The sequence below is a fragment of the Mustela nivalis genome, assembly GCF_964662115.1.
Source record: "Mustela nivalis genome assembly, chromosome: 9".
In the NCBI taxonomy this organism is placed as follows: Eukaryota; Metazoa; Chordata; class Mammalia; order Carnivora; family Mustelidae; genus Mustela; species Mustela nivalis.
Window position 1 is genome coordinate 91,362,792 of NC_139028.1, and position 15,896 is coordinate 91,378,687.

Below are 15,896 nucleotides of genomic sequence, written 5' to 3' on the forward strand. Positions count from 1 at the left end.
AATTTGCCACTCCCTTTGCCCTGCCCCAGTTACTGCAATAGAAAATGTCAGAGGATAAATACATATGGGGTAGAGTCAAACCTCCCAGTGAAGATTATGAAAGGAACAAAGCAAGGACCCTTCCTTAGAGAAAGGTGTTCAGCCCCACCCCCGTTAAACACTGATTAAGAACAAAAGGCAATAAGTATTAAAATAAATTAACTCTGAATGGTAGGTACTAGAAGGTCAGTTCGTTTCTTAGGGAAAAGAAGGGGACAGGGTGTGCAGACCCGGGCTTTGCTGTATTATCTTGGGCAGGTCACTTAAGCTTCTTTGACGCCCTGCCCTAGCTTAAGAGTCTGGACCAAGGATCTCAAAGTTTTTTTCATCTCTAAAATTCTACAGTTCTATGGTTACGTTGAGATGGGCCATTCTGTTGATTTCCTAGTCTCCAGGACAGAGGTAACTAGTTTCTGGGAGCGGAACTAACTTGATGGAGAGTTATGAACGCAGAGGTGGGTATACTTCACAATTACAGGGTTTGGGACCTTAGAGATGTTCTTGGAAAATGTGCAGAAGGCCTTTCCCTCGTTCTTTAACCCAATTTTACAATACTCTTGACTCTTTGGGATGGGGGAGCGGGAAGGACCTGTTTTAGACCGGGACTGTTCACTTGACCAAGCATTTCCCCTTTCCTTATTTTTGGACCCTTAAAAAAAAAAAAAAGCCACCAACAGATCCTAAAGGGGTGGAAGGGGAAATTGTGATTACGGCATCTCGAAAGGCCTATAAAATCCTGCTTCCTCATCTTAATCCTTTCTTTTGGGGGGGGGGGTAGGATCTTTTTTTAAATGTGTATTTTTGTCGGTGTGGGCCTACAGTGAGGTTCAGAGCCGCAGAGGGGGCGCTGACTGACGCTGCGGCTGCGGGCGGGCTGGCGGGAGGGAGCTCCGGGTCGGGTCCAAGCCGGCCGCCAGGCGGGCTCGGAGCTACAAGGGCGCGGCTGCGGGCGGGCCCCGGGGAGGGGCTTCGCGGAGGCGCCCCGGCCCGAGGCGAGCGGGGCCGCCCGGGCTCGGCGCGCAGCGCGGCCCGGCGGGCGGTGGCGCTGCGGAGGCGGCGGCCGAGGCCGGCGGGCGCGGAGGAGGGGCCCGAGACTGGGGCGGCCGGCGGCAGCTGCCTCCGTGACGACTGCCGGCAGCGCGGCGGCCTGAGGAGACCGAGCCGCGGGCCCCGGCGTCGCTGCCTCTCTCGGCTGTCTCCTCCTCCTCCTCTAGCGGCAGGGGCGTCAGGAATGGGCCCCAGCCGGCGCGGGCCCCGCACCCTACGCCGTCCGTAGGCTCCTGCAGTCGGAGGCCGGCCGGCCGGCCTCACACCACCCCTCGCCCCAGCCCTGCCGTCCCCACCCCAAATCCCCGGGAAGGAAGATGAGGGAGACGGGCCCGGCGCTCAGCAGCCAGAGCAGCCAGAGCAGCCGCAGCAGCCGCAGCAGCAACAGCAGCAGCAGCAGCAGTCGGGGGAGGGTGTTTCGCCGTTTCCTCTCAGCCGCCAGGACAAGATGGCAGCGGCCGCGGAGAGGGGCTGAGCCCGGGCTGGGTGGTGCCGCCTGCTGAAGCGCCTGGCTCCCTGTCCCCGGCACGGCCCCGCACCCCACTCCGGACATGCTCAGGGCTGCGGCCGCCCGAAGAGGGGAGAGCTCAGGCCTCTAGGAAGGTAAGGGAGGAAGGCGAGGGGCGCCCCCACCCCAGGGTGGGGGGACTGGCTTCATTCGCGGGGCCTCCGGGCCCCTCAGTCCGACCCCGGCGGAGTCCAACGCCTCCCGAGCGGCCCGCACCCGTCGCGCGTCCAACATCGGCGGCCGAGCCGCTGCGCTCCCGAGCTCCGCCTTTCCGCCGCGGCTCCCCGCCGGGTGGCGAGTTCGGGGACCGCTCGCGGCCCGCAGGCCGCCGGACGCGGGGGCCGCGCGTGGTTGGTGCGAGCGGTGGCGCAGCCTCCGGGAAGCCGCGCCGAGGCCGGGCCAGGCTGGGCGGCCCCGGCCTTCCGCTGCCAGGGTTGCGCAACGGCTCTTCCCAGCAACCGAAGTTTTGTTTAGTCCCACAGGGGGCCTCTTTCCCCACCGCGACGTTAGGCCGTCACTACGGAGACCTCTTGTCTTTCATTAAGGGGAACAAACACAAACACGCGCACGCACGCACGCAACTTGAGCGCCCCAGCCGATGGCTGCGTCCCTGGCTTTGTGGCCCAGTCACCAGCGTCGCCGAGCGGCCGGTCTGGAGGGTGTCAACTCGGGAGACGTGAGTGCGTGTGATTGTTGGGGAGGAGAAATGTGACCCGCCGCTCCGCGTCCCCTGCCGCGGCCGGAGGAAGGCGTGGCGGCCGCGCGGCGCGGCTGTTGCCGGCTTCTCGCGCTCCGGTGGCGGCCGCCCGGGTCCCTTGGTGGAGAACTCTCGGAAAGACTTCGGCTGGGAATGTCTGTTTTCCTGTCGGGAGGGAGACGGCTGTTTTTAAAATGGTATGTGGCTCTCCGCGGAGCCTGTTTCTCAATCTTATCTAGGCTTGGGGAATTGCGCTAAAGGGTGTGTGCGTAAATTACCTTGGACCTGTTACAGAGGAGTCCTAACACGTTCAGTCCTCGGACTGTGTTTCCCCAACCTCTCGCTGCCCTGTTAGAATTTATTTTTTCCACCTGTCCGGTCGCTGCTTCTAATGATAAGGCGCTTCTGTTAGCAACAGTGAAGTTTTTCAGATTCTCGGCTGGCGTATAGGGAAAGCTCGTGGTAGATTCTGTTGTCAACTTTGATGTCTCCCTGGTCCTGGGCCGGGAGAGTTAGCTTGTAAACCAGCCTGTGCTTGTGCTTATGTGTACCTTGTAGTAGTTTGGGGATTGGCTGACTACCCCCCTCCCCGCCTCCCCTCCTCCCCAATTTTAGGTTTTGCTTGTTAGCTGTAGCTTCTGGCGTGGAATCACTTATATTCACACCATTTCAGTTTATTTCAAAGTTTTAATGTCTTGGTGCCTTAAAATTTTTAGGAAGTGCCCTTTTTGATCAAATTTTTGTTGAAAACTTTTGAGCAGGATCAGTGGGCTTTGTCTGTTCCCCAGCTAACACATTTTAATCCTACATTCTCACTTTAATTTTTCAGAAGCTGGGCAAGCCTCACCATATGTTTGATAAGTCTAGATTCTGCTTATGTTTGCAAGTGCAGTGCTAATTTTATACAGTGAGCTATGATAAGGTTTTGATAGGTCATGATTAAACTTAGTATTAAACTTAGTAAACTTAGTCAACAAAATAAAACTGACGTTTTAAAAAAAATAGTTTTTATAGTTTTATTGGCTACCTTATGCCTTTATGCCACTTAGCAGTAAATGAAATGTAACCAGTCAGATAAATTATTTTTAAATTAAGGTTTTCTTGGTATATTTAGGGGTCCATTCTACTACATAAAGTGTAGACAGCTCATATTTATAAAATATAATGCTCAAACTGTTTGAGGCTTATTTTTCTTTTACTTTTGAAACTTATTTGATCTTAATTTGTGTTAGAAGTGTGTTGAAGTATTTGGGATTTTGCACATTTCACTGTGCAGTTTTTTTGTACTTACCATAAAATTAAATAACAATTTGTTCCTGAATTTTTTTCCTCTACTCTAGGGAATATATTTTCTAAAAAAAATTTTTTTTGTGGGGAGCCTTAGATTCCAACTATGTTTTAAAAAGGTAAGATGAGCTTGAAATCTAGAACAGAACCAGTCATTAAATGTTTCAAATTTATATTTGGACATTGCTGACTACAGTAGCTAAACACATATTAGGCAGGCAGATCATAACATGGTGAGCTAGTCCTCGTTTATTGTCATAATACCTTTTCCATTGAACTAGTCATTATCTTGCTTATAAACCAGTCATTGGCTTCTGGGCATGGAGTTTTAGAGTCACATAAAAGTGGATGGTTTTTATGAGATAATTCTTCTTGTAAACATGCTTGAAAAGAAGCTTCAGATCATACTATTTTAATTTTTTGGATGTTCTGTCATGGAGTACCATAAAATAAGGTGCAAATTACAGACGTAGGCTGCTGTAGCTAGTATGGCGGGTATGGCGGGGCACATTAGTATTTGTTTATTGTAAGATATTAAAAGCTTTTTTTTCCCTTGTGACTTAAAATAGCAACAGCTGTTGAATGAACTTTTTTTTTTTTTTTAAGATTTTTATTTATTTGTCAGAGAGATAGAGAGAGCACAGGCAGGCAGAGTGACAGATAGAGGCAGAGGGAGAAGCAGGCTCCCTGCAGAGCAAGGAGCCCGGTGTGGGACTCGATCCCAGGATGCTGGGATCATGACCTGAGCCGAAGGTAGCCGCTTAACCGACTGGGCCACCCAGGTGTCCCTGAATGAACTTTCTGATTGAGCTTTTGTGTTTTAAATATTTGATACTTGAACACTGAAGGCATTTATAGGTAGGAAAGGGGAAATGTGGATTCTAGAACGCTGAAATACTGTTTCCTAAACCTGTTTCACATCCATTGAAGGGAATACTTGGTTGCATGTTGTTTTCCATTGGAGTGTTGCAGTGACTTATTCTGGTGACTTTTGAAATGATTTTTCTATATTCTCTCCACAGTAGTTCACCAAAGGTGCTGATAAGGTAGATTAGAATTGTGTTAGTGGTAGTTAATTGAAAGGCATAAGTAATGTAGTTTCCATTGCATTCCATTTACGTTTGAGTTTGGAGATAAAGAAGTGATGGCAATATTTAGATTTAAGTGTGTTCTAAGAAACTTTGAAGTTCTCTGTATTTAAAATATCTCTCCAGAGTTATTCTTGCCCCTTAACTATTAGAGGATACAAAATAACTTGCTATATGATTATATTGTTGCTGTCAAAAGAAATGTTCATGTAAAATTTCTGGGTTTGCAGCCGTCCTAATTTTCTAATGTCTGAAGTTGAGACTTCCAGTGTGTTATGTTTATCTTGGAAGTTACTTCTGAGAAAAATTACTACTATTTTGTTAAAATGGAGGAATCTGCCAGTCAATTTTATTACTTCTTTAAAGGTGTCCCTACCTGCCCACCCCCCAACTTGCTGAAAGTTTTGTTACAGTAACCCTTTTTATATGATACAAATGTGAGTCTAAAAGAATTATTTTAAATGTCTTTACTGGTTCTGGATTTAGCTGCTTAAAAAATAACTTGTATCTTTGAACACAGCATAAGTTGAATACGGAACACAGCATAAGTTGAATACGGATATATATTTAGAGTTGAAGGGGTATTCCCCCCCCCCTTTTTTTCTTAGATTTTATTTTATTTATTTGAGAGAGGGAGAGACAGAACAAGCAGTTGGGGGGCGGGGCAGAGGGAGAAGCAGGCTCCCTGCTGAGCAGGGAGCTCAGTGTGGGGCTCAGTGTGGGGCTCCATCCCAGGGCCCTTGGCATCATGACCTGAGCCAAAGGCAGGCACTTAACTGACTGAGCCACCCAGGCATCCCAGGAGTCGAAATTTTCAGGGTAGGTAAGGGACTTATGTGGCTGACCTAAGGAAATACAGTCCAGTTCTTTTGGTTGGATTAAGAATGATTTGGAGGAGGAAAAAAATGTGATTTGGGGATAAACAACTTAATATTAGTGTTTTGCTTCTGTAGTTTTGTCATAGCTGTTCTTTTGGGCCTTATTAGGACCAGGCTAGAATAGAAATTTGGAAGATGTGTGTTATACATTTTACCTAAATGTTTGTCAAATTAGACCTTGACCTATTTGGCAGATCATGCTGCTCTCCTCAGTTGATACTAGGGCCATATGTCACTACACAAAGGCAACATAGTATCTGGATTCTTAGGTGCACACTGTTACGCTGAGGACCTGGAACCTCTGCTCTTAGGACTTGAGTGCAAATTTTAAAAATCTGGTCGAGTATTGGAAATGCTGTATTTTTAGGGATGGTATTTGTGGTTTGAGGGCAATTATGTCAGTAGACTGATTTATCTTTTGTATTTAGTAGTTATGGCCAAGTCAGTACTTGAGAGAGTTACCTTTCTCCAATTGGAAGTCTTTGAATTGAAACAAGACAAGGACAATATGTTTTACTTTAAATATATTTTGTTCCTTTGACTCAAACAATTTCTTTAATTTTCTAAGAGAGTGAGAATTTTCCTTGTTGGGGAAGACTGAGTGGAAGGGAAGCTAGTGGTCAGGTAAGGATTAAGATAGAGGAAGCTGGGCCCTAAATTGCTGGAGGAGGCTGATTTAAGTGAATTTAGGAGACTTAGAAATCTGTTTTGACTTATGTATTCAAGTTGTTAGAGACCAGAAATCAGTGAAATATGTGGTAGCTTGAGGGAAAGATTAAGAATACACCATAACGGGGCACCTGGGTGGCTCAGTGGGTTAAAGCTTCTGCCTTCCCAGGGTCCTGGGATTGAGCCCTGCAACTCTGCTCAGCAGGGAGCCTGCTTCCTCCCTTTCTGCCTGCCTCTCTGCCTACTTGTGATCTCTGTCAAGTAAATAAATAAAATCTAAAACAAACAAACAAACAAACAAACAAAAACCAAAAAACGAATACACCGGAACATCTGTTAAAAGGGTTAGGGTGGACCTGTTAGGGTGCCTGGGTGACTCAGTGAGTTAAGGCCTCTGCCATCGGCCCAGGTCATGAACCCAGGATTCTGGGATCAAGCCCCGCATTCGGCTCTCTGCTCAGCAGGGATCCTGCTTCCTCCTCTCTCTCTCTGCCTGCCTCTCTGCCTACCTGTGAGCTCTATCTGTCAAATAAATAAAATCTTAAAAAAAAAATTAGATTTCCAGATACACTTTTCATGTTGCATTTTCTTTGCTGCTTTGCCTTTCTTTTTTTTTTTTTTTTTTAAATAAAAGGATTACACCTAAAAGAAGTGGAGATTTAGAGAAGAATAACAAAGTATGTTGCTCCTTTGAGCTGTACTTTTTCTTTTAGGTAAGGATCTAAATTGTGAAAGACTGATTCTTAGGGACGCCTGGGTGGCTCAGTTGGTTAAGCAGCTGCCTTCGGCTCAGGTCATGATCCCAGCGTCCTGGGATAGAGTCCCACATCGGGCTCCTTGCTCAGCAGGGAGCCTGCTTCTCCCTCTGCCTCTGCCTGCCATTCTGTCTGCCTGTGCTCGCTCTCTCCCTCTCTCTGATAAATAAATAAAATCTTAAAAAAAAAAAAAAAGACTGATTCTTAGTCCCACTGAAAATAAAAGATTGCCAGAGGTGGTCAGATAAATTGTTTTATTTTGCATATTGTTAATGCTAGAGCATCTTTTTAAATTGGAAATCATTGTTTAGATTTGATATTGAAATAATTAGATGAAAAGAATGAGTCATTCCCTCCCCCCTTTAGAATTTTGTAGCCATTTATTATAAATTACATTTGATTATATGGCGTACCAAGAACATTGTCTTTATAGAATTTTTAACTTGGCTGCATTTGACTAGCCAGTTATAGATGATCCCCTATTTACCATGGTTCGACTTAGGATTTCTTGACTTTACCATGGTGTGAAAGTCATACACATCTGTACTTCGAATTTTGAATTTTGCTCTTTTCCCAGGTTAGCAGTGTGGGGTCTTATTCTTTCCTTTGATGCTGGGCAGAGGCAGGGAGCCACAGCTCCTCGTCAGCCAGATGATCGTGAGGGTCAGTAATGATATACTTAAAACTGTTCTGTACCCAGACAGCCATTCCTTTTTTCACTTTCAGTACAGTATTGAATACATTACATGAGATATTTGCCACTGTATTATAAAATAGGCTTTGTGTTAGATGACTTTGCCCAACTGTAGGCTAATGTGTTTTGAGTGGGTTTAACTCAACTTGTCCACTTAAGGTGGACAAGGCTAAGCTGTGATGTTCAGTAGGTTAGGTGTATTAAATGCATTTTCTATTTGGTATTTTCAGCTTATGATGGGTTTATCAGGATGCAAGACCATTTAAGTTGGGAAAGACCTGTTTTCCATTTTAGAAATTAAAAAACATGTGACATACTAAAAATGTTTGTTAACTTCAAATTCTGCAGCTTCCCCCTACTTTTGTTGCACACTATTCATAAATTAAAATACCTTACAGTTTTTTAAATAATGAAATAGTAAACTTTGAAACCCTTGCAGAAAATAGCTTGCTTAGGAAACATTTCTTACCTATAAAGTGGTTATTTAAAGCCCTAAAGATATTATTTATCTATATTTTAAGCCTGTGTTACCTGTTTAATTATACAACGAGTCTTGTAGGTTTGGTAAACTATACGACCTTAGATATATAATGTCCGGTCTTAAATAGTTAATAGGTTAGATAGAGTGATAACATATTGAAAATTGAACCTGACTTTCTAGAGATATTTCTTCCAAAAAAAAAATTAAATTAATACTTCAGAGGGCCTTAAATATGTAAGTTATGATAACTTATATTGAGACTAAGTAAGGTAAAGTGACATAAAATCACAATGAAAATTGCAGGTTATGAGCTATATAGCCTGTGGCTATGATGCTGTGCTTTGCTACATTCACGGAACAAAACATGTGTTGGGCCAACTTGTAATCAGTTTCAGTGGAGACAGTACAAGTATCTCTGGAGTGTTTTCAGTTAGGTGAGAATAGTATTGGCTTCAGAAATACTAGGTTTTTATTTATTTATTTATTTATTTTTAAAGATTTTATTTATTTATCTGACAGAGATCAAAAGTAGGCAGAGAGGCAGGCAGAGAGAGAGAGAGAGGAGGAAGCAGGCTCCCCCCTGAGCAGAGAGCCCAATGTGGGGCTCGATCCCAGGACCCTGGGATCATGATCCAAGCTGAAGGCAGAGGCTTTAACCCACTGAGCCACCCAGGTGCCCCAGAGATACTAGGTTTTTAATTTGGTTACTGTGCTTTCAGTATTTTTTGTAGCTGGATCACAGACTTGTACCACAATTAAATGAAATTTTATCATGTTAGGCAAAACAGTGTTAAAATGTGTGTGTGGAAACTATTTTACCTGGTATATATTTGGGTGTCCTTACTAGGTGCAAAGTATTCTGCTGTGAAGGAAGAGAGCAAGCCATGGTTCCAGCTATGGGCAAATAGGTGAAATTAGCCAAGTACTGTAAACTTTTTTTATACTTGAGTATGAGTATGTGAGATGGAAAACACTGCCTGAGAAAAATAATGATTTATATATAGCATGTTCAGGTTTTTAAAAACTGTTTATTTAAATAAATAATGTTTAAAATATCAGGAATGGTTTGGCTTCTGAAAGTTGGGTATAATACTTGTTACTCCTTATAATGTTTAAAGGCTAAAACGTCATTTTAAAAATATGAAAAGAATTGGGGGTGCTTAGGTGGCTCGGTTAAGTGGCCAACTCTTGTTTTCAGCTTAGGTCATGATCTCAGGGTCCTGAGATGGAGCCCTGCATTGGGCTCCAAGCTCAGTGGGGAGTCTGCTTGAGGATTTCTTTCTTTCTTTTTTTTTTTTTTTAAAGATTTTATTTATTTATTTGAGACAGAAATCACAAGTAGACAGAGAGGCAGGCAGAGAGAGAGAGGGGGAAAGCAGGCTCCCCGCTGAGCAGAGAGTCCGACGCGGGGCTTGATCCCACGACCCCGGGATCATGACCTGAGCTGAAGGCAGAGGCCTTAACCCACTGAGCCACCCAGGCGCCCCTGCTTGAGGATTTCTTTCCCTCTCCCTGTCCCCTACCCCTGCTTGTACTTGTGCTCTCTCTAAAATAAATAAATAAATGAACAAATAAGTCTTCAAAAACAAAATGAAAACAATTCTATAAATTTATTTTCTGTTACTAGCTTTTCCATTTAATAGTCTAATGGTTTTATATAGACATGTTGCATGTACATTTAAATCAAGTGGAAGTTCATATTTCTTAAGTCTGTGAATCTAGTTCTCTTATTCTCATGGTTTTTCCTTTTGGACATGCACAATTCTTGCATTGCTTGAGAAGATTCTAATAGGTTTGCCTTTCCTAACTATATTACTACCTTCTAAATTTGGAATGCAGAGCTCTCCAAACCTCATTCCTATGCCAACTGGTGGGAAGAAAATAGAAGGTGAAAACAGGGTCTAGATAGAATTCCATTTGAAGAAGATTGAAACTGTTAGCTGTGACTTATTTGAAATCATTATACAGAAGGGATATTATTTGTGTACTTAATTTATGTAAATCATAAGTATGTTTAATTTGGGGTCCTTGAAGCCGAGTCATGCAAAGGGCAAGTATTATGTTATATTGCTCCACTATAATCACATATGATACATTCTTTTTTTTTTTTTTTAAAGATTTTATTTATTTACTTGAGAGAGAGAGACAGTGAGAGAGAGCATGAATGAGGAGAAGGTCAGAGAGAGAAGCAGACTCCCCATGGAGCTGGGAGTCCGATGCGGGACTCGATCCCGGGACTCCAGGATCATGACCCGAGCCGAAGGCAGTCGTCCAACCAACTGAGCCACCCAGGCGTCCCACATATGATACATTCTTAATGAAATTTTACAATTTGGTGACATTTTTATATTTACTATATATGTGTATTTAAAATTGAATTTTGTGTGGAAACATACTTAGGGTGTTAGGGATTATAGTATAATTGGTTTGCCAGTACTTTTGAGTAGATAACAATTGGGATATTTACCTTGTGAGTTACTCTTAAGTCCTCCTAGTGTGGCAGTTCTGAAAATATTTCTAATGGCTACTCTAACTTTTAAAATGTCTCTTGGGGTGCCTGGGTGGCTCAGTGGGTTAAAGCCTCTGCCTTTGGCTCAGGTTGTGATCCCAAGGTTCTGGGATCAAGCCCGGCGTTGGGCTCTCTGCTCGGCAGGGAGCCTGCTTCCTCCTCCCTCTCTCTCTGCCTGCCTCTCTGCCTACTTGTGATCTCTATCTGTCAAATAAAATAAATAAAATCTTAAAAAAAAAAAAAAGAAAAAAGAAAGAAAAAAAAGCCAACTGCTAAAATGTCTTTTAAATATCTCGTATTGGAAGGTATATCTAGCTTGAAATTGTTTCCTGTTAATCTGATTGGAAGAAAATGAAATACATCAATTTCTAACCTAATATATTAGATTTTGGGTAATTTTTGTATTTCAAAATATAAAATAGTATCTATCTGAACTGTTCAGGTCAGAGACCATGTCTTAAAGGTTTTTATGGATATAAAACATAATAGAGTTTGGAGAATCAAATTATAATTATCATAAAAGTATTCAAATAGAGGCATGCTGTGTTTTACCTATATCTTTTAATCAAAGTATAGTGCTTTTACTAAGCAGCTTCACAGATACCTCCCCAAGCACTTGAGAATGTGTCATATACACACTTTACTTCTCAGAACACTACTGTACCCCTCACTTTAATTCTAGCAGATGAATCTGTTTCCTGTAGAGAAGTAAATAGGTATAACTTCCTCCAGATTTCCAAATCCTCTGCCTCTGAATGTAACTTCTACCAGTACATAGTGTTTTCACTACTCTCTCAAGGACTAAAACATCTCCTTCCCTCCAAGATTGTTTGCTATTCTCGACTATAGATTTCATGCTGAAATGTGTTTTTCAGTGTCCTGAGCCTGTCCATTAACTTTAAGGCTTCACTGCCCCCCGCCCCCCCAACTTGGGCCATTTTCTTCAGCCTTTAAAATGATCAGGTATCTGAGATCTTAAGCAGCCATCTTTTAATTGTGCCTCCTCCAATCTAGGAACCTGTTTATTTCTTCCAAACTTCTTAAATGTACACTCCGCTTCTATTTGAATTCATATTCACTTCTTAGCCCTTGCAGTATGATTCTGTCCTTGCCACTCCAGTGAAATTACTCCCACTAAGCTCTCTGGTAGTTTCTTTTCTTCACAATTTATTTATTCCTCCAGATGGTTGGATTTATAGTGCATCCTATTCTTAGCTCCCAACTCATCTTTTGAAGTATTGAGCTCCATATTCCACCCCCACAAAACAGGTAGCTCGGATTGAATTATCTTATTTCCACATTGTTTCTATTTCTATTTCCTCTTTGGTATCTTCCCTCATTTCTATTGCAGTTTATGTTTGAAAACTTATTTATTTTATTTTTATGTAATCTCTACACTCAACATGGGGCTTGAACTCACAACCCTGAGATCAAGAGTCTCATGTTCTACTGACTGAGCCAGCTAGGTGCCCCTGTGTTTGAAACTTTAAATCTTAAAATACTTATTTCTGGTGGATTCATTAAAAAAAAAACACAGTAAAATTTGCACTTTGCAAAGCAAAATTTGGTAGTATTTATCAAGTTTCCTTTTTGGAAATCCATACTAAGAAAATTAAGAATGTATAAAAACTATTTAAATGAAAATGTTCATCAGAACTTTATATAAACATAGTGAAAAAAATTGGAAAAAGCAGATCAACAAATTATAGTATGCACACATGGTAGAATATTACGCTGCTGTTCAAAATATCCTAGAGAGAACAAGTTGGCATATCAAGTTATACGTGTACTATGATTGAATAGTAAAACATGTTAGAATGACTAAAAGGGAAATAGGTTTTTTTTCCTGAATATTTTATAATTTATAGTAATTGAATAATTTAAAAATGATTTTCATGCTGAAATTCCGTCTTTTCCTGGAGAGAACAATGTGTATCTTTTCATGTTTTTATGGCAGACTGCTTAAATTTTACATATTCGTGTAGTCTACCCATATTCTGCAGTCTCATTCCAGATAATGGTAATAGCTTAGTGATCATTTTTGTCCTTTCAACTTGCAAGGTTACTATGAACAAATAACATTTTAAGTTTTTTTTTAAAGATTTTATTTATTTTTTTGATAGAGACACAGCGAGAAAGGGAACACAATCAGAGGGAGTGGGAGAGGGAGAAGCAGACCACTGAACAGAGAGCCTGATGCGGGGCTCAATTCCAGGACCATGGGATCCTGGGATCATGACCTGAGCCAAAGGCAGATGCTTAACTGAGCCACCCAAGCGCCGCCGCCGCACCCCCCCCCCCCCCCCCCCGCACGCCCTTTTTAAAGATTTTATTTACTTGAGGGAAAGTGAGTGAGAGAAAGAGAGGAGGAGCAGGGGGAGGTGAAGAAGCCGACTTCCCACGGAGCAGGAAGCCTGAATGTGGGGCTTGCTCCCAGGACCCTGGGATCATGACCTGAGCCAAAGGCAGACGCTCATCTGACTGAGCCACGCAGGTGCCCCTGAAGTTTTAACATTGTTATAAAATAACTTCTGGCATATTTATCATGTATAATTGATATGTAATCATTACTTTCTACCTGAGATTCTATCTAGCTTCTTATGCAAATGGCAGAAAAATGACAAGTAGTTACTTTTGCCCAGTATGAGATTTTTAGTGATTTTTAGTTATTATCTGAGAATAAATTTCTCATCAGTAAACTGTTATCAGTAACAGTTGTTAACAGTAAACTGTTGGCCATTTCCATTCAATTGATTTAACATATTTTTCTGTATTTTATCGCATAGAATTAATAGCTGGCCTTCAGTTTTGAACTTAAAATATGTTAGCTATCACTTACCATCTTCAAATGGAATTAAACTTTTGTAATCGTCTTTTTATCTTTTTAATATGTTGATGGCATTTACAAAATCTCTTCAGCTGATAGATCTGAAAATGATTTTCTTATAGTTGTAATTCTGATACATATAACTTTATAATTTATTTGGCGATGTGGCTTTTTTTTTTTTTTAAGATTTTATTTATTTGACAGAGAGAGATCACAAGTAGGCAGAGAGGCAGGCGGGGGGGGGGGGTGGGGAGCAAGTTCCCCATTGAACAGAGGCCCGAGGTGGGGCTTGATCTCAGGACCCTGAGATCATGACCTAAGCGGAAGGCAGAGGCTTACCCATTGAGCCACTCAGGTGCCCTGCAATGTGACTTTTTACACTAATGTGAAAATTTATTTTCGGTGCTTCTGTGGGACTAATAGTAAGTAGAAGAAAGAAGTATTTATATGACCCTTGCTAAGCCCATATAAACTTGCAGCTTTAGTGTATGGCTTATTACTAGCAACCCAACAATGTGTCATTTTATTTTACTAATTTTTAATTTTTATTTTTTAAAATTAATTTAAGTAATCTCTGTGCCCTGTGTGGGGCTCAAATTCACAGCCCTGAGATCAAGAGTTGCATGCTCTACTAACTGAGCCAGCCAGGCGCCCCAACAACGTGTGTCATTTTGAAAAGTTAATGATTAGAGGCAGAGCCAAACATCCGCAGTTCTAGTAGATTTCTAAGAATTCAGTGTCCTTTCTTTAATAGTATTCTTTTGAAAAGCTGCTTTTTTTCTTTGTTCTTCAGGTCTTTATGAATTTACATCGTTCTTTATTTTCTTTTTGGCTTTCTTAGGGAAGCTTGTTGTAAATTTCTGCTTTGTCCCTTCCTCACATTTGTCATGAGAATAAGAAAGAGATCTTGATTTTTCTTAACATATGTTCATTTCTGTTCCTTCTATTGTTTATGATTAGATACCATAGAGAATTTCCTGAAGCACAGGATTTCCTGAAGCCATTGTGAGAGACCCCAGTTCATAAGACATATATGACAGTTGAAATTTGAAACGTAAAAATAGTTGTTCTACATTAGAAAGGTTTTTGAAGGTATTTCACTAAATTTCTAAAAAAGGACTTTTATATAAAGTAGCATATCTGGCAACTAAAATATGAGTAGGGAGAGAACATAATTATAGGGAAAAAACCAACAAATTTGAATGTAGCAGGGTACATGGTCACCTAAGGGCCATGTAGGATCTTACCAGAATTTGGAAAGAATAAGTTGCTGACTTTTTTGTTCCAGTTTATTTTTTCAAGCCCTAAAATGTTCATAAATATTTTTCAAAACTAAAAGTACTATCATCAAGCTTATACTGCTGTCAATATTTGTCTTTTCAGCTTTTCCAAATGCAAAACTGTTAACTTGTGTGGGTGTCGGGGGGTGGGGTGGGGAGCAGCTACTATTCTCACTTGACTGGTTTTTAGACTTTTAGTTCTGTGATATATGTTATTCTGGAGTGATGAATGTAGAATGTTGTACTATTGGAAGTATAAAACGAGAATATTAAAGTTGTTTATTTAAGATAGCCTATAATTTTGAAAAGTTTTATGTAACAGGACCTTCGATTCTATTTACAACTTTGAATCATTATTTCTTACAAAGAACACAATTTTTTCCTTTATAATGCTTTGTCAACAGTGGACATTTCCTTAAATTATTAATCTAGGATTCAGGTTCCTCTGTTGATTTGAGTTGTTTCAGAGGTAGAATAAGCTAGGAGGTATTCTGGTAAGGACTTTTTCTTTTTCTTTCTTTTAGTTTTTAGTATTTTATACTCATTTTTGCCCAAAAGTTAGTTACATAGATTTTTTTTTTAATGCAAAATAAAAATTTTGTGGTGATTCTTTTGGGATAAATTTCCTATAAAATAGAAAGTAACTCATTTGACTTTCTATTAAGGAAGTTGTTCATGGGCGCATGGGTGGCTCAGTGGGTTAAAGCCTCTGCCTTCAGCTCGGGTCATGATCCCAGAGTCCTGGGATTGAGCCCGGAATCGGAATCGGGCTCTCCGCTCAGTGGGGAGCCTGCTTTCTCTTCTTTCTCTGCCTGCTTCTCTGTGATCTTCATCTGTCAAATAAATAAATAAATAATCTTAAAAAAAAAAAAAGGAAGTTGTTCATAACCCCAAATTATAGAACTGTTAGTGTTGTCTAGCAAGCCATCATACTGGTACTGACAGACTGCATGACCAATTTAAATAAAGTTTTCTTTTTACTTAAGTTCTATACTTAAGTTCTATAAACTAGATTTGCATTGATAGTCTTAAAGTTTTCTTTAAGGAAGAGAGTGCTTCAGGTGAACTTTTTATCTTTAGTCAATTTTCTTATCAGTATTTCATTTTTGGGTCTTTATTTTGTTTTATAAATTTAAT

General features: G+C 41.3%; 1 protein-coding gene across 12 annotated transcripts in view; it reads left to right on the top strand.

The window, feature by feature from the left end:
* Positions 1–471: 471 nt before the first annotated feature.
* The window catches only part of HIPK3 (homeodomain interacting protein kinase 3), a 94,573-nt gene continuing 79,148 nt past the window's right edge, over positions 472–15,896 (top strand). For 4 of the 12 annotated variants that reach the window (XM_082748889.1, XM_082748898.1, XM_082748893.1 and 1 more), the window contains exon 1: positions 472–494. In XM_082748889.1, the coding sequence (XP_082605015.1) occupies positions 473–494 (22 nt within the window). In that variant the 5' untranslated portion in view covers position 472. Of the gene's footprint in view, positions 495–1,088; positions 1,690–1,963; positions 2,489–15,896 lie in introns of those variants that run through there. The other 8 variants (XM_082748894.1, XM_082748900.1, XM_082748896.1 and 5 more) reach the window with 3 other exon arrangements.